General features: G+C 44.3%; 1 protein-coding gene across 4 annotated transcripts; it reads right to left on the reverse strand.

Annotated features, from left to right (window-relative positions):
* Window positions 1–629: 629 nt before the first annotated feature.
* LOC117401402 (rho GTPase-activating protein 45-like) lies at window positions 630–26,026 on the reverse strand. Of its 4 annotated transcripts, none has more exons than XM_059014843.1 (23): window positions 25,715–26,026; window positions 19,630–19,978; window positions 14,349–14,492; window positions 13,568–13,652; window positions 12,021–12,093; window positions 10,491–10,569; window positions 9,895–10,032; window positions 9,227–9,291; window positions 8,728–8,838; window positions 8,531–8,611; window positions 8,040–8,219; window positions 7,624–7,761; window positions 7,146–7,339; window positions 6,453–6,598; window positions 6,212–6,313; window positions 5,776–5,874; window positions 5,239–5,402; window positions 4,953–5,141; window positions 4,587–4,724; window positions 4,175–4,413; window positions 3,111–3,327; window positions 2,663–2,756; window positions 630–2,472 (listed from the first exon to the last, which is right to left on the reverse strand). In XM_059014843.1, the coding sequence occupies exons 1-23, from the start codon at window positions 25,802–25,804 to the stop codon at window positions 2,150–2,152; spliced, it is 3,438 nt and encodes a 1,145-aa protein (XP_058870826.1). In that variant the 5' UTR covers window positions 25,805–26,026; the 3' UTR covers window positions 630–2,149. The 4 variants fall into 4 exon arrangements, with proteins under 4 accessions (XP_058870826.1, XP_058870825.1, XP_058870824.1 ...); XM_059014842.1 differs by having other exon boundaries at window positions 19,630–19,993; XM_059014841.1 differs by lacking the exon at window positions 25,715–26,026 and adding an exon at window positions 24,939–25,630.
* Between the last annotated feature and the right edge of the window lie 544 nt (window positions 26,027–26,570).

Raw genomic sequence — 26,570 nt, forward strand, 5'->3', positions numbered from 1 at the left:
TGTGTGATCTCTAGTTCAAGAAGTTGCCCTGCCAAAACAAACAAACAAACACAAAACATCACATTGCATTATCAAATACACACAGCTAGGAAACTTAACATGGTCCAGTTATTCACACAGTGACTGTGGGGATGTATGTACCTTTAGTCTTGTTTCACAGACCCCCGATGAGCACTAATCTTGGACGACCCAATGTTACCGTTGGTAAGGTAACCCAGTTGTAAATCTTCTCAGTACAGCCTCTTTAAAATTTCAACCCTGAGCAGCACACCCTCCCTCCCTCCTCTGCAGAACGCAGTGGCAGCCGCAATAAGACTCCAGACATGCCACCCTGTGACCGAATGCTTCAGAATATGAAACGGGACCCGCCTACCTTGTAGCTTCTTTTGGTTTTGAGGAAGAAAGCCATCACTGTGTCCTGCAAAATGAAAGGTTTATTTCTCCCAGGTATGCCATTTCCTAAAAATGAAATGCAAGTCTATGCAAAACTTGTTTTGTGAATCCAGGTTTTGCAGTTTTAACTTCCCCATTTTGCACCCTTTGGCATTTGACTGTTGTTTACTCCAGGCGCCTGGACAAGGGAAGTTCTGAAAACCATGTTTGAAAATAATTAAGACAAAATGCAAATATTTAAGAAAAACGCTGTTTATTATTACTATATGTACACTTGTTAAAAACACACCCTTTTTTTGTTTAATATATATTAAAAGTCAAAAATATAACTTAACCAAACAATGCCTCTCAAATCCATATATGCAAATCACAAATATTAAAAAATTCAAATTCAGGTAAGAAACCCATGTGGTGATCAGAGGAGCCAGCCTCCATTAACCAACACATTGAGATGGTTGTAACAGCAGAGTACGGTTTTAACTTCAGTTAGCCTGAGCACTACTGTCTGATATCACAGCCCCTGCTTAGCAATAGTCCTAGACTACCTAATGTTTTGTAAGCGTTTGCAAAACCAGGAGGTAACTTAGAAATTGGGAATCAAGAATAATTACTCTGAGATGGAGGACTCTTGTAACATTAAAGTACAGTGCAATAGTTAAACTGCAGTCTGCTGTTTTAATTTAGTTTAAACTGTTCAAATGTGTTTCATTTATTTACTTATAGTTCAGCAGTTTTCTATTAACAAAGCATATGTTTTTAATAACCCAAGATTTGCAACCCAAATTGTGTCTGTCCTGTTAATAAAATAAAATTAATAAAAAACTCCATTCTTCCATCACTGGGCATGCACATATACAACAGTACAAACACAGTGGTGTTTAACCCTGTACCAGCTGCAACCTTTGACTAGTTCCAAGCCTAAACAAGAAATAAATAGAATTGACTTAGACTTAGTCGAACTGTGTTTTTATATATATCTTGTTTGGCAACTAATGGGACCGTTTTTACTTTCTGAAAAAATTACATTTTTGGAAAAGAAAAAAAAGAGTGCATCTTGACTTTTCACAAGTTCCTTGCTTGTTCTCACAAATGATTCTTCAACTGCAGTTCAAACATTCAGCCACAAGATGGCGATATGTGACAAGTTAAAATAAAAAAAAAATCTAAACACATACATTACATCCGATTACATTACTATTTTTCTGGCAAGCATCCGAACACAGCGCTCTCCGGAGGGACCTGTCAAGCATTAAGCAGCATCATGATCAGCTCAGGCTCCATGCCTGGAACCACCCTTGGCTCCTCATACTGCCTTCATCCAGATCCTGAAGCAGTTCATTCGACTTGTTAAATGTGGAGTGGAACTGCTCTCCAGGGCTGTGATTGGACACTCTTATGGCATTCCATAAAGACAGGTTCAGCTGTGGGATACCAACACACCTGCTGTACCAGGTAGCTGGCTGGCTCATTAAGACATCCATCGTCCCTGCTGTTTTTGTGAGGCAGCTGACCAGACAATAAAATCCTCGGCCCAGCTATGTTATATTAAACGTGACTATGGCAACCATGTTTTTCCATGTGAAGTGTGCAATATAAACATCTAAACTTTTTTTTTTTTTTTTTTTTTTTAAAAGGCAGTTTGTATTTGAGTTAGCAAGAATAGAATTAACAATAATAATAATACAATTCAAACTGTTATGGATCAATAAAGCGTATTTTTTTTCTCTTTCTGTCGTTGTTGGTGGAGAAACAGCGGCTATACAAATTCAGGCTCTCGTTCTTCGCTGCAACAGACTTCCAGCTTCCCTCCCTTCAGGCGAGCCGTTGGCAGGGGGGCGGGGCTGGCCAGCGTGTTATTTGATTGGTTGGTGTTGTGCTCTGTCAGCGATCTGTTCCGGTCCTGCCCCTCGTCCTCTGTGACCTCACTGTCCGACTCGTGGTTCTCGTCCCCGATTGGCTCGCAGAGCTGCTCTGTGCTCGTCTCGCTCTCCTGCTTCGTCAGGCGTGGTGGCGGAATCTCGTCCTCCGAGTCGGAATCCAGAGAGCGTTCCCTCGACCCCGACGAGCCCAGAGAATTCCCTGGATTGACAAGAAACCGGGATTCAGGAGCTGGGAACGGAACACTATGCAATCAAGCATTAATTAAAACTCAACAAGCTTTGTGAATAGGACCGAGGGAAAGAAAGTCACTTCTTGCAAGGTTCAGATGCACACCCGTCAACAACCCACAAGACAAAAGTGTGAACAGGCAGGCCGGCCGCACACTTACTACATGTCTCTTCAGCTCTGTCATCAGAGTCCACTGGACCCTGCTCCTCAGCCCCCTCCTCTCCCAGCTCGGGGCTCTCCTCAGCTGCAGAGTCCTGGCAAAACATGGGGAAAGAAGGAGAAAGCGTTAACCAGCAGGGAAGGATTGGGATTATAACATAAGCAAGCCCACACACTGAAACCAGAGACTTCTTGGAATAAGTCCACACATATTTGTAATGACAACTATTGTCTTGCACTGCAGTACTGTTCCAACATTCAATTTTGAGATCAGAATTAATAGACTGTGAATGAAATAGGGTCTGCAACAATTAAACAAGAAAAGAAAACTAATTAAAAAGGACGCTGGAATAGCAAAATGTTCACTCAATGGCCGGGCAGCGTGGTTCAGTATACAGGCATCAGAAGCTCTGCTGTGGATCCCAGGCTGTGCTCGCAGCTCCCCTCACCTGACTGCAGGTCCTGCTGGAGCTGGAGGTCCCGGGTTCGAAGATGGTCTCATAGAAGACGATGAGGGTCTCGATGATGCGTGCCTGGTGCGGGTAGTCCACGAGCGAGGACAGGGACACCGTGGCGCCCGTGGGTCGAGGGCGCATCAGCGTGGGGCCGAACACGATGCCCAGGTTACTGGAGCTCATCTTGTTGTCCACTTCCACCTTGGAGATCCTGAGCGAAGAAGAGGAGAGAGCGAGAGCGAGAGCGAGAGCGAGAGAGAGAGAGAGAGAGAGCGAGAGCGAGAGCGAGAGCGAGAGCGAGAGCGAGAGCGAGAGCGAGAGAGAGAGAGAGAGAGAGAGAGAGAGAGAGAGAGAGAGAGAGAGAGAGAGCGAGAGCGAGAGCGAGAGCGAGAGCGAGAGAGAGAGAGAGAGAGAGAGAGCGAGAGAGAGAGAGAGAGAGCGAGAGCGAGAGCGAGAGAGAGAGAGAGAGAGAGAGAGAGCGAGAGCGAGAGCGAGAGCGAGAGCGAGAGCGAGAGAGAGCGAGAGAGAGAGAGAGAGAGGCATGGTCACTCTGCATGTGCGCTGCGGCACACTGACCCTGCGGTATAAACCCAGTTCAAACGGTTTCTACTCAAGATACATTGGAGAGCGACTCACGAGGAGGAAACTGACAATTTGGATGACCAGATCCAAAACCGGTCAGTAAACCCTGATCCTCATTGCAAAAATTAGCATAATTTGAATTTGTGGGACACACACGTCCCTTGGACCTTAGAGGGTCAAGAGGATAGAAGACAGGAACTTTTCCTACAAGTAACAGCCATTTACCTTTTAATTTAACGGAACTGCAACACGGGTATATCTGCAGAAATTAACTTTGTGGTCCATGGACATGTTCTTCTATTGCTCTCTGGTGTATCCAATCCTATTTTAAGTAGGCTCCCTTGAGCAGTTTTGCTCATTTTAAGCTATTTTCCCTCTCTGTCATCCTTAGACAGCATCCCCTGGTAATGCTGATGAGCACAGTGCAGCTGTTCAGAGCTGCAGAGTGGAGGTGTATGCGTGCGCTGCTCTCTTACTTGCGCAGGTGGCGGATGATGTACTGCAGCGTGGCGATGTTGGGGGCAGGCAGCTGCTTCAGCAGCTCACACAGCTTGTGCACGGAGGCCAGCACCTCCTTGTCGGTGTCGGGCCCCAGGTCCACCAGCTCGGGGCCCTTCGCTGCGTCCCCATCCGGGCCCCCCGCGCCCTGCAGACTCTCCTTGGCCAGGCCCATCATGTCGTTGTACAGCCGGAAGGGCATGATCGGCTCTGGCAGCTGAAACAGGGAAAATACACACATGGATTTCAGTGTAAAGATAGAACAACACAATAGGAATAATAGATCATCATCATTATCATCATCATTCATCATATATCGTAATTAAATCTAATAAACAGGCTCCTGTTTTATCCTGTTTAGGCAGCAGTGTGTTGGTTTGGCTGGCGCACCTGTCTCAGGTAGAGTTTCAGCACGTTGCTGATGTCGTGCGGCGATGCCTGGGACAGCTCCACCAGGTCCTTGCCGTTCTCGAAGGCCTGGCACAGCTTCTCCACGCGGGTCTTCACCCCATTCACCCGGTAAATACCCTGCCAGGAGGAGAGAGGCCGGGGCAGTGGCATCAGCAATGCCATACAATCCAATACAAGATCACTCTTCTAGCAAGTGCATTAATACATAACTAATAGCAAATGTGGAAAAGTACACTCACAGTATTTTGTATTGTGCAGGACTCCACTTTTTTTTTTTTTTTTTTGAAGGGGGTGGGTTTGACTAAAACCAGCCCCACTCCCTTCTCCCCACCCCACCCATCTCACCTTCATCTTGAGGGCCCTCTTCTCTATTTCGGAGATGCACTTCTTGATGATGAAGGGGATGCCCTCTGGACTGTCCCGGGACGTCTGCGTGAAGTCCCTGCCGAACAGCTGTAGCTTCCCCTGCAGCTTCTTGTGCCCGCACTGGATGGCCAGGGTCTCCAGGCACTTCTTGTGGCAGGCGAGGAAGCACTGGGAGGGGAGAAGGCAGAGGATGAGGCTTGCTAAGGGGCGGAGAGCTGGCTGAATTAAACAAGCAGAGGGCGAGACCCGTGCTGGCGCGTGTTACCTCCTCGCACTCGGCTCCCTGGAAGTACACGTAGCTGTCACACTCCCGGCACTTGGACGGGGTGCGCAGTTTCCGCAGGCGATGCGTCTGGGCAGCCTTGGAGAGACCGATGTTCCGGAAAGGACCCGTGGGAACCACGATCTCGGGCTCTATCCCGTTTATACCTGCAGAAAAAAAAAAAAAACAGAACTAAAACAAAAAGGCAGATTCGGTATTTTAATTCACGAAAGGTCAACATTCTAAATGCATTTCATTCGAAGTTGTTACTGGCATGATATCTTTCTGAAAGGGAAACAAATAAAATAGCCAACTGCGATTCTAAAACTAATAACAAGAAACAACAACTTGCACCTACTTTTAAAATGTTCACTAACTTCAAAAGGCTCAATCATAGGATACAGAAGCAATCACATGTCACTGACTTCCAATAATGTTTTGATTAGGTTTGGTAACGTCTGGCCAAAGGTAGAATGATCTCATAATAATAATAATAATAATAATAATAATAATAATAATAATAATAATAATAATGCGCACCCTGCTCAAAGGATGGCACTTTGCCGTCTTTCTCATCCAGATCCTCGTTGGAAGACATGGTGCCAGTAGAGGAGGTCCTGGGCAGCTTCCTGATGTCCCCTGGACCAGAGACAGAACACACTTTCGGATTAATTAATACTCCTAACACTGGATGTTCTGCAACAGTTTCTTTGAAACTGAACACAGGGGCAAGCTACGGCATGATCCCAGTGGCGAAACAGATCACAAGTGAAACGGGTTTGCTGGTCTAAGAGGACAATAGTCCACGTAACATGCAGGCAGTGTCAGAAAAAAAAAAAGGAGCACAAAACTACTCCCTCACCTCCCTAAGAGAAGTGCTGGTCCCTGCAGTGTAGGGAAGCTATCACTGCCACTGCACTGTGGGTAATAGAGATGACACTGCACCACCTTTAATACGAGTCTCTGTATCGAGTACCTGAGCTGACTGAGGGAGACTCCAGTCCACTGCCTCCGCCCACGCTGTCCGTGTCACTCACTGCCGACGGCCACGATTTGTGGGACTGGTGGCCACGCCCTCCTGCAGGAAGGCAGGAAATAGTAATGTGCTTTTTGTAAGCGTCACAATAGGTTTAGGAAACAGTCAGGCAGTAAAGCTGCTGATCATATTACCCATCTTGTAGAAGAGTTATTATTTGCTTGTGAATTCCCAGACTCACCCCTCCTCTCCGTGCAGCCATGCTGTTCTTTGCTGGAAGCCCCTCCCTCTCCTGACCCCGCCTCCTCGGTTGTGGGCGATGCCTCCGAGCCAGCGTTGCCATGGATATCTGTGCCGAAGCTGTCATTCCGTGACCTGCCGGGCAAACTGACAAACAAAGCGTTTGTTACTTAATCAATCAATCAGAATATCAATCAATCAATCAATCAATAAGACTGTTAAATAGTAATACACAAAATAGAAGCGTGTAATTATACAGTGCTATCGTCTTATACGATAACAATCGTACACAACTATCAAATACTCCAGGTTTTAATTTCAAAATACTAAAAGAAACTTCAAATTCAAAATTCAATGACGTACGTTTCAAATGGAAGGCTTTGTCACTGAAAAGATTCTTGTAGTAGTTCTAGAATTTGTGAATTAGCGAATCATTAAAGGGATTGTTTTACTGCTTAAAAACACTGCAGTGTGTGTGTGTGTGTGTGTGTGTGCGTGCGTACACACACAGAGGGCTCTGTCTCCATGGCAGCGCCCTGCACTCACAGGCTGGGTGCGGTGGCTGTGTGTATCAGTGTGTGTGTGTGTGTGTGTGTGGAGGGTCTGTCTCGCTCACTCACAGGCTGGGTGTGGTGGCTGTGTGTATCAGTGTGTGTGTGTGTGTGTGTGTGGAGGGTCTGTCTCGCTCACTCACAGGCTGGCGGTGGTAGCTGCGTAGTGCTCGAAGTCGTAGTGTGCCTCGGGCTCCTCCGTCATGCGCAGCTGCTTCACGTAGGAGGCGTACTGCTGGCCCGGATCGTACAGCTTGCTGCTCTCACACAGGGTCTGGTAGTGCACAGGCAGGGGTGCCGTCTGCATGTGCATGATCTGGTAGTACGAGATGGTGGCCTGGAAACAAATACAACATGACAGGTCACAAGTTTTAAAATGGGTATTATTCCAACATAAATGTGCATGCATGCATTTAAGGGCCTTGCTCAGAACAAAATCATGGACGAATGGTCCAGTTGGTGCCAGATTTTGTCCAGCCCTGTTCTGTACTTTCTTATACTAGATTAAAAGATAAATAACGTTGCTACGTAGGTAGACAGACAGACAGACAGACAGACAGACAGACAGATAGCTGCAGGGACTGACAGACACAAGGACAGACAGTTTTCTGCAGTACTCACTGATCGCAGCATCTGGTCACTCTGCTTGATGACTTCCTGCAGCTGTCTCAGCACGTTCACCTTCACATCCTCCAGCTCCTGCTTCTGGGTCTTGGCGTCGGCGATGCAGGTGCGGTACGTGGCCTCAGCCTCCTCTGCCTGAAACACAGAGACGTCAGGAACCCCCTCTCACACAGACTGGCATCCAGAGAGACCAGGGAAAAGCTAAACACAGAGCACAGAGACGTCACGAACCCTCTCTCACACAGACTGGCCTCCAAAGAGACCGGGGGAACGCTAAACACAGAGACGTCAGGAACCCCTTGACTTGAAAACATTCCTTAAACTGTTGTGAATTGGGGCCCAAAAGTGACTGTCCTCCAGGATCTGCCCAGGAAGGCATTGTGGGAGTTGTAGTTTTATTTTGTGAGGCTCACCTTGTTTCGGGCCTCCTCCTCCAGCCTCCTCTTCTTATCCAGGGACTTGGTTGTGTTGCTGCTGCTGGTGCCCTGCTGCTCCTCCTCAGCCTTGATCGTGACGTGCTTCGCCTTGTCGTACTCCTCACAGCGCGCCATGTACGCCTGCTTCGCCTTGCGCAGGTTCGACTCTGCCTCCATCTGCCGCGGACACGACAACGTTACCAACCAAATCACAGCGAAGGGTTGGTCAAAATCCTGTTACATCACATCCTGTGCTCTGATGCCAGCAAGCTACAGTCCAGCACCTTTATGCTTAACGGCAGTTCCTCATATTTGTGGTTCACAATAAATGAATAGGCTGCATATATTGAAGGACACATCATTTTGATTAGTTTGAGAATCCCAAACACGACAAGATGACGTCTCTTATGCAAAAGTAGACACCCTACGCCCAACACTCGCAGTAGCTGTTATGCCCCAATCCCTCCTCCTCCTGCCCCCTTTCTCACCAGCTTCCTCTGTGCTCGATTCCACAGGTCCTTTATGTCCTTGCGTCTCTTCTCATGTTCCTGTTTGCGCAGCATCAATGGCTACACGGACAAAATAATCAAATTGTTCAGAAATAAATAAATAAATAAATAAATAAATAAAGCAAGCTCAGGTGTATTGTATCCCTGTCTCTGGGCTCCTAGGTGCGATGCTGTACCTGCAGGAAGGTTTGGTTCTGCAGGGTGCTGGCAGTCTGTATCACCCCGTGACTCTGCTCCATATCCTGCTCCAGGGCGAGAGAGTAGATTGATAGGAATGGCATGTGGGGCTGTGGAGAGAGAGAGAGAGAGAGAGAGAGAGAGAGAGAGAGAGAGAGAGAGAGAGAGAGAGAGGAGAGGGAGAGAGAGAGAGAGAGAGAGAGAGAGAGAGAGGTGAGCTGCCATTTAATGCACTTATCTGTGAGCAATCGTTCTGATCAAAAAATTAAAAAAATTAAAATAAAACATTTGCTACAAATTTTATACTTTTTAGATTTGTTACAGTTTTGACTAAATTTACATGTGAAATAGTTTTAAAAGCAGGGGTTGAACCAATTAATCCAGACCCTGAAGTAATTCATGATCTCATTTGATCTCAAAACTGCTGTGCAAGAGGAGTCTTCTTCCCATCCCTGTACAATAGACATCACCCACAGCATGGTGCCTGGCCATCCCTACCTCCTGATTGATGGTGTTTTTGCAGGACTGGTAGAGCTTCTGAAGACCCTTCGCAAACTCCAGCTCTGAGAGGAGAGAGACAGTTCCACGGTCAGACTGTTTCCCCCTGGAGTTAAGAATTTACAACGTGCCAGTAACTCTTGTTGTACGCACTGTGCAGATGTCATCCTGTGCATAGCAGACCACATGCATGGCCAAAGGTTTTGCATCACCCAATAGAATTAACTCATTTTGATTCATAAAGTCAAATGAAACCTGCTGAATGTTATGTGAACATATTGAATTGCATAACACTTTGTAGTTTTCCCCCCCATACTCAGCGAAAAAAACTGACAAAAATGGAAAAAAAATGAAATTTTCAAAATCCAACATGAATTGCTGTTCTACTATTATGGCTTCTGGTAGACTTCAGCGATATCATTTTGTAGTTTCTTTGATTACAAGATGTTAAATAAAAAGATCTAAAATTATGTTCAGATAGTTTTTTTTTTTTCTAATGATCTATCTCAATCCTAAAATTCTAGGTGATGCAAAACTTTTGGCCATAGCTGTACTGTGCAGCTGTTTACAGCCTCACAGTCCTGTACACACAGGGCAAGCCTGTAACCAGCTCAGTGCTGGAATCTATTTAAAAACGGAGGCTGGATCACGCAATCTGGTGTCCTCACCCAGCGAGGTGCGCTTCTCCACGTAGCACAGCAGCTCCTTCATGTACTTGGAGATGGTCTTGGCGTACTGCAGAGCCGAGGACACGCCCCCCTCGCTGCGCTGCAGCATGATGTCTACTTCCTCTGCACTCAGGAAGCCTGCCCGGAACAGAACGGCAGAGTGGTTACAGAGTGCATGCCAGCGCTTCCGTCACACTCAATCACCCAGCACCCCACACAGGCTCAGCCGCGGCAGCACGGAGCACCGTACTTTGGATGAGGGTGAAAACTACCCCTCATGAGGTCCAGAGAGGAAGCCAGCTGCCCCAGGTTGTAATGATAAGCAAATCCCAGGATAATAAAAAGACAGAAAGGCAAGTCTTCTAACCTCTACAGCAACTCTTAAGAGCTTTTTCTTCATCATCATCAATAATGATGATGACAATGATGAGTGAGGTTCTGGAAAAACATGCATGCAACATTATACATGTAAAAGATGAATAGGAAATTAAAAACATTGCACAGTGCACACATCCTGCTGTGTGCACACTACAGCCACCCTCCTCCGTCTTTGACAAGGGTTAATGCTAGTGAAGCGAAGAGACGCCCGTCCCTACCAAACTCGTGCAGCTCGCTCTTCATCACCGTCACGTCCACTCCCTGACCCAGCACTCCTCCATGCAGGTTCTCCATAGACTGGGAAGAGAAAGAAACGCCATGTCACAGCTACACTGGGGCCACCTTCACAAGGCACCACTCACCACTGTGCTGCGTTAACACCAGTGTATGTTTCTTATTCCTAAAAACACAACGTCAATGCTAAAAATGCTAAAACTGAGGAATCTTAATGTAGAGTTTCCTATACCAAATACAACTTTTTTGTGTGAGGAATAATAATAATAATAATAATAATAATAATAATAATAACAATAATAATAATAATAATAATAATAATAATAGCCCATTGAGTTTCCTGTAATCATTACAAACATCATCAGCATCTCTGAAGTACGGTAAAGGGGGGAACCATAGGGAAATAATGGAAAAAAACTGTGCTATGCAAATTTACTAGTTAAATCTACCGCGGTAAACTTTCAAAAAGGGAAGATCTGCTTAATATTCCAATCTCTGAAACATCGCTTCAGTATTTGGGGTAGTGTGCTGCAGAACTGATCTCAGAGAGTGAACTGTGGAGGACGTGGGAAACACAAACCGAATAGTTTTATTAGTGTAAAAGCTGATTGAAAGAGAAGGTTGCTGTTTGGGAAACAGTTCTCTTATAAATACATTTTCAGACCCAAAAAGAAAAAAAAACTCCCCGATTTCCACACCTGGCGCACAAACCAGTCTTCGTGTCGGGTTACATGTACTGTGCCTACTGTGCCCGCTGCTGCCCCTTTTTAATGCTAAAAACACTTGACAATGTCTTAAAAAGGAAAAAGCAGAAGCCGAGATAAGACAGTGTCAGAGTCAGGAAGCTACCCCCACAGAGCCAGCATCCGCCCTGAGCAGAGGTGCGAGTTCCTCTCGGCTCTTTACCTGCAGAGACAATCACACCAGCAATGCTGTGACTCGGTACAGCGCTGGACTGGCACAACCCCGGATCAAACCCTATCCCCGATCCCCCTCCCTGAACTCGGCTATACACCAAATAGATGGTAAAGAAAATGCTTTGCAAAGCCCAGAGAGGTATGGTACAGCATATTAAAAAAATGACAAAACATCGGCACTGGTATTCTTCCCTTTAAAGAGCATGGCGCACTAAAGGTGACATCGCTGTCCCTTCTTAAAAGTGTTCTACGGTACTGTAAATGTGCACGCCAACATGCTTTCCCCTATAACTGGAACTCGATTTCGTTGCTGAAACCCGACTGGTCCTCCCCTGCCTGTAAAAATGACATCACCACCCTGCAACGTTTAAAAAGCACTTTGGCGCTCCGTGCAGCAGACAAGGCGAGGTCCAGGTAACTTATAGGTATGTGGTGTTACCGTGGTGAACCCCGTTTCTTTACAATGATTTTCTACACCCAAGCGTTCAAGAACAACACCCAAGTATTCTTCGGTGCCTTCCACCTGCACTTGCTCCAGGTCCCACTGTGTGTGTTGGGGGGTTCAGGCTGCGTCATGCAGATTTCTTTGGTACTCACCCTGCTTTTTTCAGCTGGAGGCAGAGAGAGAAGCGTGCTGCTGTCCACTTCACCCATAAGCAGCTCAGACACACTGGGGAAGAGGCAAAATCATCACTAAAACAAACCTGCTCGTGTTACAGAAACATTTAGATTTACTTTACATTTCATGTATATAATGTATGAACAAGAAACAATTGTATCAGTCCATATGAAAAATAAGTCAATTGATGTTGCATCAAAAGGTCAGAATTAAGCAACGTTTCCCCAACCATTCTTTTTTGGAAATCCCTGAACGTCTTTTAAAAACCGCTTTCGATATAAACCTTCAAAGTCGTGGAATATATTAGAAGAAAAAAAAAAAAAAGCACATGGAGCCAAAGTGAATTCTTTGAGCTTTGCTCCCTCGTGGTTTACAGCTTTACCAGAACCCACTGATGAAATTCTAACCTTGCAACTCACTTTGTATTGTACTGAAGTGAAGATCTAAAACTGCGTTTCAAGCAGCGTTACTTGATCATCCTCAACAAGCATGAGAAGTGACTTTCCATTCCTCTACTGTTCTAGAACAGAACCACAGCCTTACCTCCTCCTGTGTGTATCAAGTACTGGTGCCGGTAAGTAATCCATTGTGGCTCCATTAACCCCTACAACAAAACACAACTCCAACCCGTGCTCACTGCATCTGACAGAGCGCCGCTATTCTGTTCCTGAATGTCTCATCTGAGCCAAACAAGGAAGCTGTTTTTTTCCCCTATTGTCATTAGACTTTTTCCAAAGACCTTGAAACAAAACAGGGTTATCTCACTGTCATCTACAGTGCTGCAACTTCCGCATTGTGTCCTTCAATGAAAACAGAAGCGCTGTTGTTATTGTTTAGAGCAGAGTCACATTTAGAAAGCAAAATCGCTACGGCCTGGCAGTAAAGCCACAGCTCTGCAAAGCACTTGCTTCGACTTTGAAGACAGGGGGTCTCGTTAGCCTTCTGACCACCCCGCTGCTCTCCTCGGCAGCTCTCCTCCTGCAAGCATTCTGCTAACCGAAATGATTCTCAAGAGAAAACAGCTGCTTCCTAACCTGCCCCGGACCCAAATTCAAAACGAGCTGAGTTCAGGTGTGTCTAATAAACCGTACAGAGAAGACAAGCAGGGCTCTGACTGCTTCCCCGGGAGCCCATTTCAGACTCATCTGTGATCTTCTGTGCTCTTAGTATGCTTTTACACTGCTGTACAGCGTACCACTGTAACATTTTATACTGTCAAGCTGTTTATTCCTGGTTTTATACTGCCCCAATTGTTTTACTGCTCTCAGGAAACAATGGAGTTCTTCAAAACAGGGACGCCGGGGGCCATTTGCAATCTCTGGAGCAACCCAGGCATGGAAATAAGACTCCCATTGCATAGCAGTTTGATCCATTCCTGGTTTTAATATGCGTTTAATAAGACACACGCCTGAGCTTGTCACCTTCACTGTGGCTAATCAAGCTCAGAGTAAAATCTGGAATGGGTGAAACTGCAATGCAATAGGAGTCTGCTTTCCATCCCCGATGCCGTTGGTTCAGCACTTACCTGCTGCTGAATGCCACAGCAATGGTCTCAATGGCCTTCTCGAAATCCTTCTTGTCTGCCTCGATACCGGACTCATAATGGAAACCTGGTGTGGGACGGAGAGCGAGAGTGGAAAAGTGAGCAGGAGGGAGCGAGAGGTTTGCTGTTAGCACTCAGAAAACTTTTCTACGTCAGACACCTGCAGGGCTGGCCTCTAGAGGTCAGTTCCCCCGCAGCGCTGTTTTAGAGAAACGAAGTGCATGACCTATTAGATCTATTCTGAAACTCCCTGGTTCCTGATGAACTCAACTTCTTTAATCAACATCTACATCTCCGTACCGTTTCACTTCTTTAACATCCTGTTGTGTGTTTTCTCCATCGTTCTCTGTTGTCGTTTCTATTTACTTCATGTTCCAGCAAAAACATGCAACAAAGTGGTCCAACTTTTTTTTGGCTAAAGGAGCCTTAATGATTACTAGGGAGTTGTTAAAGACCTACAAAAATATCACAAAAACAAAACGACTTTACTAAAAAGCTGACAAAACAGTAGCAACTACATTCAGACATTGCTGGAACAGCTCCCTTTAAACATAATAATAATTAAAAATAATGTTCCTAGCATTGTAACTCCACCTGCTCCTAACTAAGACTAGAGATTGCCCTTGCAGTCTTTTCAAAGCAGTTCTTGAATGGGACACTTCCAAAGAGGTATACTGCATAGCTGAACGAAGGACAGATCAGGCTTGTGAGCGTTCCGTTGGGCAGCCCTGTGGTGTCTGTGTGTGGTCCTTTGACCTTGTACCTTTGACCTTGGAGATGAGCGTGCCCGCGGCGGTGAGCGTCTCCACGGTGTTGAGCAGCGGGTACATGCTGATCACCTGCCGCAGGATCCGAAGCACCTCCCCCAGACACTCGTGAGCCAGCGGTCGCCGCCCCTCCAGCTTCTCTGAGCAACAAGAACCACACAGACAAGAACGTTACGAGAGATTCAAAACAGATCATAACCGCTCGCTGCACGGGTACTGTAGGTCATTCAAATGTCCTGGTACAGAGCTAACTGCTTGAAGCGACGGCTCTTTAAATGTGGCATGCAGGTAAAAGCAGTTTGAAATGTATTTTAAACGAGATGGCTTACTACAGCAATAACAACAATGCCAGCATATGCATATTATTAACTGTTTGGGGTTTGATCTGGCTTGATCTGCAGGCCCTTTTTTGCCTTATCTTCTCCACACCCAAATCTCAATGTCTACATTTAAAAAGCCACACCTAACTCTATACTTAAATCATCCTGCAGTTCTTATTTTAATAATGCAATCGTAATTCTGTTGATGCGTCGGCAAAATCCCTGGTTATTAAGATTTGTACAGGAGACAAAAATCATAAAATAGTGATGTGACACATGAAACATTTTCCAATGATGTAAATAAATGCACACATTTCTGGGAGATGTGTCTCTGTGTCTCAGTGTGTGTTAGTGCCTCGGTGTGCTCCTTCACTGCTCGTCTGTGTCACACCTCCAAGCTGCAGCATGCTTCCTCTTCCTGCCCTGTGAGCAATAGCCGTTGAGCGGACTGGCTGACCAGACTCTCCCCCCCCCCCCCCTCCCGTTTCCTTCCCCTCTTCAGTACAAACACAAGACAGTGAAAGGACTGGCATCCCCCACATACTGTACGAGAATCACTAAACAGCCATGCTCTCCACGGTACAATAGGCTTTCTAGGTTCGGTTTAGCATTTCTCCATTAAGTAGCCGATTGTCAAGTTAAGGGTTCCCTAAATGCTGAAGTTGCCTCTCAGAATGTCAATATGACAAAGCATTCTAGATCTCGCACTCAGAATGTCAATATGACAAAGCATTCTAGATCTCGCACTCAGAATGTCAATATGACAAAGCATTCTAGATCTCGCACTCAGAATGTCAATATGACAAAGCATTCTAGATCTCACACTCAGAATGTCAATATGACAAAGCATTCTAGATCTCACACTCAGAATGTCAATGACAAAGCATTCTAGATCTCGCACTCAGAATGTCAAGTTGACAAAGCATTCTAGATCTCGCACTCAGAATGTCAATATGACAAAGCATTCTAGATCTCGCACTCAGAATGTCAAGTTGACAAAGCATTCTAGATCTCACACTCAGAATGTCAATGACAAAGCATTCTAGATCTCGCACTCAGAATGTCAATATGACAAAGCATTCTAAACATTTCAACCACAACTGGCTCTATATAAGCAGATTAAGCGCGTTAATATCTGGTTGTCGTCTTTTTTTTTTTTTTAATTTAGATTTAACAACAGAATATGTGTGCAAGTGTTCGGTGGCTACCTCCTAATCAAGCTGATTTCAGGTAGCCACCGAGCCCTTAAAACGTAAATTATTTGTACGTTATAGAGAAGGTGAAATCTGTACAGCACTACTCTACACCTGTGTCAGCCCCCACCTTTGAATGGAGACTTAATACTTAAAATCGCTCGGCAGTTTTTTGGTGCTGGGGAAAGGAAGTTCAGCAATAGTGTTGAAACTCAAGCCTTTTACATTTTTTTTACTATTAATCACTATTACTATTGAATTCCTAAATATGGCTCATCTGTCAAAACACAAAGCTCAATGATTTCCTCTTCGTGGCTGTCAGGACGCACAGGAGACAGTGAGATATGGAAGAGAGGCCCTGGCGAGAGTAGGACAGTTGTTCTTTTTTTCTCTCACAGATGCTGTTCAGAGCTTATCTCTCAGCCACCAACAGTCAGCAGGGCCCGGAGAAGGTAAACAGGAAGCTGCGGCAGTGAAAATAGCTGCGCTGACAGGAAGTGCCGTCATCCTGGCTGAGCTGTTGACTGCTCTAGAACAGTACTGATGCAGACAGCACAGAACCTCCCCCTCTCTCCATCTCAAAACCAGAAAGGTTCTTTCTCACTATTCTTGTGTAATCTGTAAGCAGAGTTTAAGATTATTTTGCTCCGGTACAGGCATGGAAATAAGACTCCTATTACTTAGCAGTATCACCCACTCCAGGTTTTTCTACAAACCTGATTAGTGTATAAGTCACAAGCTCAGGAGTGTCTTATTAAGCTAGTAAAACCAGGAATGGATCAAACTGCTATGCGATGGGGAGTCCATCTCTGGTGGGCACACTGTGTAACCCTGTAAACATTCAATAAACTGGATAAATCGCCATTCGGCCACGTTGACAGTAAATTGTCAAAATCTCTATATTCTGTAAGGGCTCTTCCTTAATGGACTTCTTTCAACACTGAATGTTTCTGATGTGCAAGTCAGACTGTACAATAAAGGGGAAGTGTTCTATTTCAAAGGTAGCCCAGAACAATCATCCATTACTGTAAACACACAATCAAAAAGTAGATCATAGTGCATACATTTAAAACACATATCTAAAGACACTGGCACTGCTGGGAACTCACAGAGTTACCCCTTTGATTCTGAAATCACAGCCTTGTTAATCCGTGCACATCCTGGCTGGCACACAAACACACGTGTCACAGGAACATACGGGACACGACTGCTCGCTCGCTTACAGGCAACCAAGTCACAAACAGTTATGGAAACAGCAGTCGGGGAAATCAGCCAATCAAGAGCAGATTTGACTCCACGCTTCTTCAAAAAATAAAACCTCTCACGAAACAGATGTTGTATCTAGGAAAATAATTGATGTATTATTATAAAACCAGTTTTTGAATACACATACATTTACTTAAGTATTTATTGTTATTTTATTAGGGCAGCAGTGTGGAGTAGTGGTTAGGGCTCTGGACTCTTGACCGGAGGATCGTGGGTTCAATCCCCAGTGGGGGACACTGCTGTACCCTTGAGCAAGGTACTTTAGTAAAAACCCAACTGTATAAATGGGTAATTGTATGTAAAAATAATGTGATATCTGAATAATGTATAATGTGATATCTTGTAACAATTGTAAGTCGCCCTGGATAAGGGTGTCTGCTAAGAAATAAATAATAATAATAATAATAATAATAATAATAATAATAATTAAACTCGCAAAAGTGCAAACCACACAATAAAAACCACGTGTGGTTCAAGCTTAAAATGAGCAGCATACAGAGATCTAAGAATAGTATAAATCAGATATATCCATTTGTTAATGTGGACTGAAGGCTTATAAATGCACTTCTTATAATGAAACCTAAGATTAAAAAAAAACAGTGTTTAAAATTGGGAAACACATGCCATTGTTGTCTGAGTGAGAACTTCCTGGTTTCAAAACGTGTAATAAATCTCACTTCACATTGTGTAAAAGAATAACGAAAAATAAAATATATATATATAATATATATATAAAAAACAGTGTTGAGAATACAGGGCGTGCTTCCTGCTGCTGGAGTGCGGTGTGCCACAGAGGCTCATGCAAGCTGCTACAGAAGAAACCAAAAGGTCTCTTGTGCAAACCTGCCCCCCCCCCCCGGCCTGGAACAAGCACATCGTGCACTGCGAGAGGAAGGAAGCTGTGAACACACAGGGTGGATCCAGTGATCAAGCACAGCGCAGAGCGACACACACACACACACACACACACACACACACACACACACACACACACACACACACTGCACCAGCACAGGGGACCACGGAGGACCTGCCTCCGACCCCGACCTCGCCAAACCGCGTTCACTTCCAATCCAGAGGCACAAACATTCAATGAACCCCTGGGGTCACTTAGAATTATAACTGCAATTACAACTGCACAGTTTGCTTTTCAATCACAATTATGCTGCAGTATTTGCAATTACAATTATACTAGTAAAAACATCAGCGCTCCGGACAAGAGGAAAACTCACTTCCAATTGTCTTTTAAAAAACTCAATGCGGAAGTCAACTGCCATGGAGTGGTTGTCAATTGTAAAGGTGAGGGAAGGACAGCTCGTCTTGTTTTGAAATCAACACTTTAATGAATGGATTTATTTAATGCCTGCCGATAAATACTCCTATTTGCAATCGCCTTTAAGTAGTATCAGCACACCCCTAGTGAATTGGTTCAGGAAGAAAATTGGCTAAATTCGTGCTACAATTATTTTGCCATCAACCTGAACAGGGATGTAAGCAATACTTCTGTTGCATATTTGTTTGATTCTGTATGAATTTTTCTTTGAGCTGAATAGCCACAATGTATAGTTCAATAGCTGTCTGTAGTAAAACCTGGAATGGATCACATTGAATGCTGTGGGAGTCTTTTTTTCTATCCCTGCTTGAGCTCAATGGAAAGCCACCCCTCTACAGACACCGACATTCTCAACAGATATATCTTGCATAAATATCTTAAATAAGATCTCATCCCAAACACTGTCAAACCCTCTTAAATCACAAGCCACTCCTTTCAGCTAACGTCGACACTTCATGACTTCAATGGCATCTGATCGCACAACATCCTAGAATATACTCAACAATTTCCTGTTTTTGCTCAAACTGATGCTGTTAAAAACATCCTTTAATAGGGCGACACTGTTTTTTTTTTTGCTTTGACCAAAATAAAAACCAAACCCTAAAAATTGACAATTTCCTTTCCCCAAGATAAGCAGGAGGTAGGTTATGATATTTATTACCTGAAAATATCGAACAGTTTCGAAAAAAGAATTTGACCTATTTTTCCTGACAGACTGCCCCTCTTGGTTATTTCTTCCTGGGACTTTTCTGAGCCAAGTACGCTGGCTGACGTCAAGAGAGACTCACGAGAGGAACGTGGAATGATGGGCTGGGATAGGGAGGGGCTGAAGAAGAAAACAAACGACCAGTGCAGCTAGCGCACTGCACATACAAAAACATGCCATTATCCACAGGGCATTCAATTACAGGGATGGAAATACTGTAGGACTCCCATTGCATAGCAGTTTGATCCATTCCTGCTTGCACTCCGAGTTTAATAAGACACACTCGAGCTTGTTACCTATACAGCTAATCAAGCTCGTATTAAAACCTGGAATGGGTGTAACTGCTATGCAACAGGAGCCTTATTTCCATCCCCGCATTAGGAGTATTTGTTCCCTTTTTCGTGCTGAGCTAGCCAGTAAAAGGCATCAATTGAATATGCTGAGGAAGCCGTGGCTTACCTTCCCCTAGGACCACGTCTTTGAGCTTCTCCACGCTCTCTGCAAATCTGGCCACGTGGCGCAGCAGCTGGGCGATGTCCTCCACCTCGATGATGGTCCCTTCGCCGCTCTCCGCAGTCGGGCTGTACGAGAGCGCCCCCCTGTGGCCCTTGCTGAAGCCCCAGGTGCCCGCCGCCTGCATTGGAAAGCCGGCCGCGCTGGCGTGGCGGCTCAGGGCCGTGGGTCTCTTCAGCGTGCCGGCTGAGGAGGTGCTGGGGGCCAGCTTGCTGAGCGGAGAGGGGGTCCCGGGGCAGGAGGGGGGCTCCAGTAACACGGGGGCCGAATCGGACGCATCCTTCCGCGGCTGCTCCTGGAGAACGGAAAGCTGGGGTTACGAAAGAGAGAAGAAAAAAATGAAATGGAAATGGGAATGGAAAAGCGGTCTAATTAAGCAAATGATCAGTTCAATGAAGGGTCTGGTTCAGTAACTGAGAGCTCAGTTGGAATGAAAACCAGCAGACACAGGGGCTCCCCAGGACCAGGGTTGAGAACCACCGATCCAGAGGATAAATCAACAGTCTGGTTAATTGCAGTTGAATGGTATGTGGGTTGGGATGGAACAGGCAAATGAAAGGAATGAGGTTTTGTAAGGCCAACCCTTAGCAAGTTGTTTGTAGCATCTCTGCAATCTGCTTCAGTCTATATATTCAACGAGAAAGGACCTGTGCATAGGTGTGCAGTTTATAGATTAAAACCAGAAAAAAGCACTGCATGCCCCTTTTTAGTGTGAATTTATATACAATATCCAGTCAGCAAGCATCATTGTTCTGTGTTGGTTTCGTTACTATGGCTGGAAACATTAAATGACTTTGATTGCTTCCCACTCCCAGAGGAAACGGAAGTTTTATCATCAGGACTGATCTTTTAGAAGAGCAGCAACTAAACACACACACACACACATTATAAACTGCACCTAACTTAATAGAAGTGTGCAGCCTTTCCCTAGAAGACACGACGCAATTGCAGAACTTTTCCACCTGATGGCACTGTGTATACAATCAGATTTATGTGTTCCAAGCAAAGGTCACATGATACCTAGGATTATAAAATCAGCTGGTACTTTGCAATGTGGAAGAAAAAATAAAAAAATCATGCTATTCCACAAGTGCGGTATTAACTCTTTCAGCACCAAGTAACTTTACAAGAAGATAACTAAACTACTGGATACATTAGCTTACAGACCCAGCTTAGCGCTAAGCTTGGGACTACCTAATGTTACCTTAGGTTAGGCATGATTAGTGTTAATCAGGAACATGTGTCTTAACAGGAAAGCCATTCAAAAGCTACACAGGGGAATGCCCAGGTCTGGGGCTGGTGAACATATTTAAGCAGGAGATGTACCTATTGAGACCGAGACCTAGTTTACAAGGGGGTCCTGGAAAATACAACAAAAAAACGAACAACTATCACAATGTACAAACAGCACAATAAAAACATCTGGTTCAAGCTTGATCAGCAGCACACAGAGATCTAAGGAGAGTATAAATAAGTCTATGTTAATGTGAGCCGAGGGATAAGCATTGGCAGGGGTTTCTAAGCAATTCCCCGATATGACCTTTAAACCAGAATTTGCAGCCATTTTTAGACGTCTCCCCAGTCTGTCTGAAGCGTCATCACCAGAACAGCATGACCGAGCATGGGGAGGTGGGGGGGGTCTATGAAAACGCACCAGCACACATGAACTGACGTCATCGAACAGAATTTGAGGAACTCAGCCAGTGTCAAAAAGCACAGGTTACACCCACATGAGTCATGTGGACACAGCCAGTCCTGTGATATTCACCAACTCATCATGAGACTAATCTTTATGTCACCTACAAATGGCAACTGGGTGCCCTATCACCCATACTGCTTATCCCTGTGTCTGCAGCACCATGCACCATGATGTTGGTTAAGTTCATTGAACTTAAGGATGTTGCAGGAAGCAGCTTAACACATGAACGTCAATACCCTAGTTAAAGGGCAAATATACCCTGAAGTTTTATGCTAAAACTTAATATAGTTCAGGTGTTTTACGCAACCAGCCCCTGGTCATTAGGTGCCACATTATAGTCGGTTTGTCAAATCAGTAGCTAGCTGTGGACAACAGACTCGCACGACAGAGGTGTTGCAAGATGCTGCAGGGTCATCTCCAAGTGGAAATGCTGTCCATTCATGAGCTTGGCTACCATGACTGAGCACCTGCACGCAAGCAATTGGTATACTGGATCCATTGGGAATACAGTGCAGATTCCTTCTATTGAGGCAGCTTTACTATAAGCAGTTTTGGCTCTGTTTGTAAACACAGCAACTGTGTCTCAGGATTTCACAAGCCTGGTTTTGAAATAGGTTTGTGATAATGTACTGCTCCTATTCCCTCCTTGGGGGAGGATGACATAGAAAATACAAGAGGAACACACACACGCACGTCGAAACCTAACCAAACTATTTTTGTACTGTATTAGAATTAGTTAAAGAAGCAATGACAAATTTAACCTAACGCCAATGTAAATGTGTCCCTCCGCCTGTCTGTTTGTCTGCAAGTCTGAGTTTGCTTGTCTTTGGAAAGTGTTATTAGTCATTACTCACAGTACAAGCAAGTAGTGTTGGGACACATATCAGTAATATGAGCACAAGCATTGCTGAAAATCAGACGACAATATCAAGTCTGTATGCACAGAACAGAATAGATAAACCAGTTATGCAAGGGGAAAGCATTTCTGGGATGTTGAAATACATGACATGTCACACACTGGTTGAAAGGCTTTATTTCACATTGGTGATCAACGATACAGACCATGTTCTTATTGTGTTGTACTTTAATGGGAAGTGGTTGCATACTTCCACGGTGTAATTTTCACCACTAGCCCATACCAACGAGCATGTGGAATTCCCCTAACTCCTCCGAGCTCTGTAGTACTCTGTGTACCCACACTCGTCTTCTCTGTCTCCTACACCTTCTGTTGATCCAATACAACAGGAGTATGTCTTCATCACTGCCCATCATCTTGCTGGAAATAAAAGTGGGCGTGTACCAAAGTTGATTGGCTTTTGCTGTACAATACATCGGAGCCCTTCTTCGTTCTGGTGTGACCGCTCCATAAAGGATTCATGGTTATCATCACAGGTGTGAACAGGGTTTAAACATGTTCTTTTGTTAATGGTTTGTGAGAACGCCCGTCCATGCCTATATTCAATAGGCGATTATCCCATACAGTGATCACATCCTATAATAATAAATGGCCAAAGTCACAAGCAGAGATGAACCTTTAAAAAGGGTGACGGCTGAATTCTAGTCAAGTCATCCTCTCTTCTGAGAACTAATGTACGTGTAAGACTTCCCCCTCAAGCACTGCCGACAAACAACGAACGGAAAATCCCCAACGATAGCACCTGCCTGCGAACTGCTGATTTCTAACAATCGGCCTCGACGGACCGAGAACACACCTGTGAACCGAAGCTGAAGACGTCGCGGCAGGTAGAGGCAGAGGCGTGGCCCGTATCATCACTACAGCCAGGGTTGAAACGGACGACCACGAGGCAGGGAAGCAGTTAGTTTGTAACTGGGCAGCACCTGCGATGGAACTTGACTAACAGAAATACAGTCACCTCTTCTGACCTCAACAGAGCTCTACAGATAATAGAAAGGGTGTCCAAGTATACCTGGTACTCCATTAACCTGCCCCCCTGCAACACTGCCTCTAGTGGATTTAAAAAATGAAACTAGGGCTGTTCTGCGTGAAAATGCAGTCACTCCTTCGGTTTCCAAGCCCATGCTTCCTTCTCGGAGTATAAAAAGCACCCCCGTGGATGAAGAGAAGAGCAAATGCAGGATGTTGGGGGCAGCACGGTGGTTATAAATTTGCATTACTTTGCAAAAGAATAGCAAACAGTGTTGGAAAAAACTGATATTCGCCTTGTAGGTGGGTTTCCAATACTGTTTTTCTTTCATGTTTCAACACATAATATTGATCCTCTTCTCAATGCTTGACTCGTGGCTCATTAAACCTGCTGGATCCTGAGCAGACAGGTGTTACAGACTCAAAACACCATTTGTCAAGAGGCTTGTAGGAGTCCTGTATACTGATCAGGAATCACCCCAGTGCTGAGGATGAATGCCCTGGCACTGCCTTATTCACAGGGACATGTTCTTAAACACGGCACAATTAATTATACAACAATATCCAAGCACCATTACACAGATCACAGCTTCTCTCCCTTTCAATGGACAATTTCAACCGATACCAGCTTTACTGTGGTAAATATGGTCTCGATTACGCTGGGCTTTGGTTTGCTAGCTAATTGCAAAAGAATATTGGTTTACATTTTGAAGGCATGTTTCAACAGGGAACACCCTGCGTTTGTCCCAGCAGCATGGAGCCAAAGCATGGGAGAAGCTTAGAGCAGTTCCTCGCCCAAGTGGATTTTCAGCTGCAGCTATGAAACTTTCATGACGTGTAGGGGTTGTAACAATTCATTGTGCATCGATGAACTGTCATACTTTCTTTATATGATATATCATAACGGATACTCAATTGAGCCTCAAATGTTTCTTGAATTAAGAATAAAGGTGTTGTATATTTGAGGTGGCTAAACACTATCACAATCTCATTTAACGTTTGTCTTAACAAAATGGTCCATCATTAAAGGCCTCCTACGTGTAGCTAATCAGGACACTGGCTTGTATCGCGACACAGATCGTATTCCATATCGCTACACGTGTCGTATCCTGAAATCGTTGCACCGGAATGATGCGTGGCTCTTCCATATATAACCAGGAGACAAGCACACAGGGTACTCAAGTGAAGAGACTTCATCAGCCAGCAGACATTTTGGAAACCGATCAAATAAAACCAGGAAGCACGTTATTACCACATAAACAACTAAGACACGACTGTCGCAGCTGGAGAAGCAGGTGCCCAGTGAAACTGGTACATCAGTATTTATAAACAAATGTCCATTATATTATTATCATCGCTGAAAGAGTGGGGTCAGACTGTTGTAGGTTACAACCGACAACTTAAAATAAATATACATGCCAACTGTGATTAAGAGAGCATAGCTTGGGTTGCATTTAAGAAATTGAAAATCAAGCCTGAACCTAGATATCCAATTAAATTCACATTACTGTATTACACCACAGTCTCACGTTTGTATAATAGGCATTTGCTCCATATTTAAAAGAGAGTACAACACAAGCCACAGTAAAAACGATTACATCTTCTTTACAAAGCATATTGATGGAGACCATTGATTATTGGGTCTCGGGTAAGTACGGTCTGCACACCTACCTGCTTCAACCAAACGTTGGGTCTGTTCGGCAGGATATCCAGTTTGGTTTTCTGTTTGGTAGTAGTGGAGTTCGTTTTTTTATTCCTTTGCCCCACTGTGTAAGGACTGTAGCTGGTTTTACCACCACCTGCCCCACGTTTTAACATTGTACTTTATAGAAAACTAAATCTTATAGATAGATATATCCTTTTCTTTCGCGCGTCTTACCGCGGCGTTGCGTCGTGCAGTGCAGGTTCGTTTGTCATACCAACTATTTTGAATAAATACTGTATTTAGATATCCAATAAGAAAGTGTGTAGCTCACGCTGGAGCTGTCTATGAGACTAACTCCACATGCAACCGAGTCCTAAATTGAGTTGAAATATTAAATGTTTCAGAATGAAGCCAAGCCGTTTGCATTCAGAATTAACATGCTGAAGCCTGCTTCAAATTCCACCCTAGTAGTTTCTAAATATACAACTAAACTAGTACCGGCAAGACAAGCAAGATAGATGTCGAAATTAGTTCTACTAAACAAACCCTAAAATACAAATTTAACGGTTGCTTTAAGTTACATATTTCATAATGTAGGTTCGCTAATAAGATATCTAACACTGACATGTATTATTTAGCGAATTAATACTAGCACTGCCCAGCCCAACGGTCTTGGTCTTTGCAATATTTCTCCTCCTACTCCGAACGCTGTAAAGAAAGTTAGTGTTGTGTTTTTTTTTTTTTTTTTTTTGCACAAGTCTCGGAAACAGCTCAACGTGAAAAAGGATGCTATGCAACTTACAGATGAGGTCTGTGGTCCGGGACTTCCTGTTCTGTTCTTTTTTGATATAGAAGGAGTTTTGATCAATTCTCGTTTCTTTCTGGAGAACATGTTTTGTATTTCCTCTCCCCCTCCTGCCTCTCCAGATTCTGTCACCCTTTCTTTTTCCTCGCGTCCTCACTGCCGCTCTTCCATCTAAGTTGTACTCCTTGATCAGCACAGTCGTTGCACACGGGCTGTTCAGTGTCAGTGCACTGGTTGTACTAAGCTATCCGGCTTTCGATGCGGCGTTACCACCTTGCTGGTTGAATCATCGTCGTTCTCTTTCTGCAAAACTTGCAAATTGAAAAAAAAAAAAAACACGTGACGGTATTCAAGCACGCTGATTGGAGGTTAAGTCTTATTTTTTTTTTTAATTTAAGAAACGAGTTTCAGTACAGGAAAAAGGAAGGCTATGATTGAGGTTTTGTTTTACAACTGAAAACAGTCTCGCATCATATAGTTTCCGTTTTTTTGCTTTTAATTTTACTGTAACTTATTTATTCAGTTAATCCTATTTTTTTTATTGTCAAACGTACTAGGTTGTAAATAAACTTAAGAAAATACGCTCTATTGGAGTTTAATGTACATTATTTACATACACATTAATAACCCAGTTATTTATTTTTTTTACTGAAGAGAGCCAAAATTCTGTCCAGCATGACGGTAACCTTGTATTCATGCCAATAGTGCACAAGAGATTTAAGAATCACAAACGTATACATCTTCCCTGTTTGCATATATTCTGGTTTTTAAAACTATAGAAGCTACACAAAAATACAGCTACAGACAGGAATCATGTTATGGAGATAGGGTTTACTTTCTCGAAGTTTGGCAG

This window comes from Acipenser ruthenus, chromosome 49 (assembly GCF_902713425.1).
Source record: "Acipenser ruthenus chromosome 49, fAciRut3.2 maternal haplotype, whole genome shotgun sequence".
Classification (NCBI taxonomy): Eukaryota; Metazoa; Chordata; class Actinopteri; order Acipenseriformes; family Acipenseridae; genus Acipenser; species Acipenser ruthenus.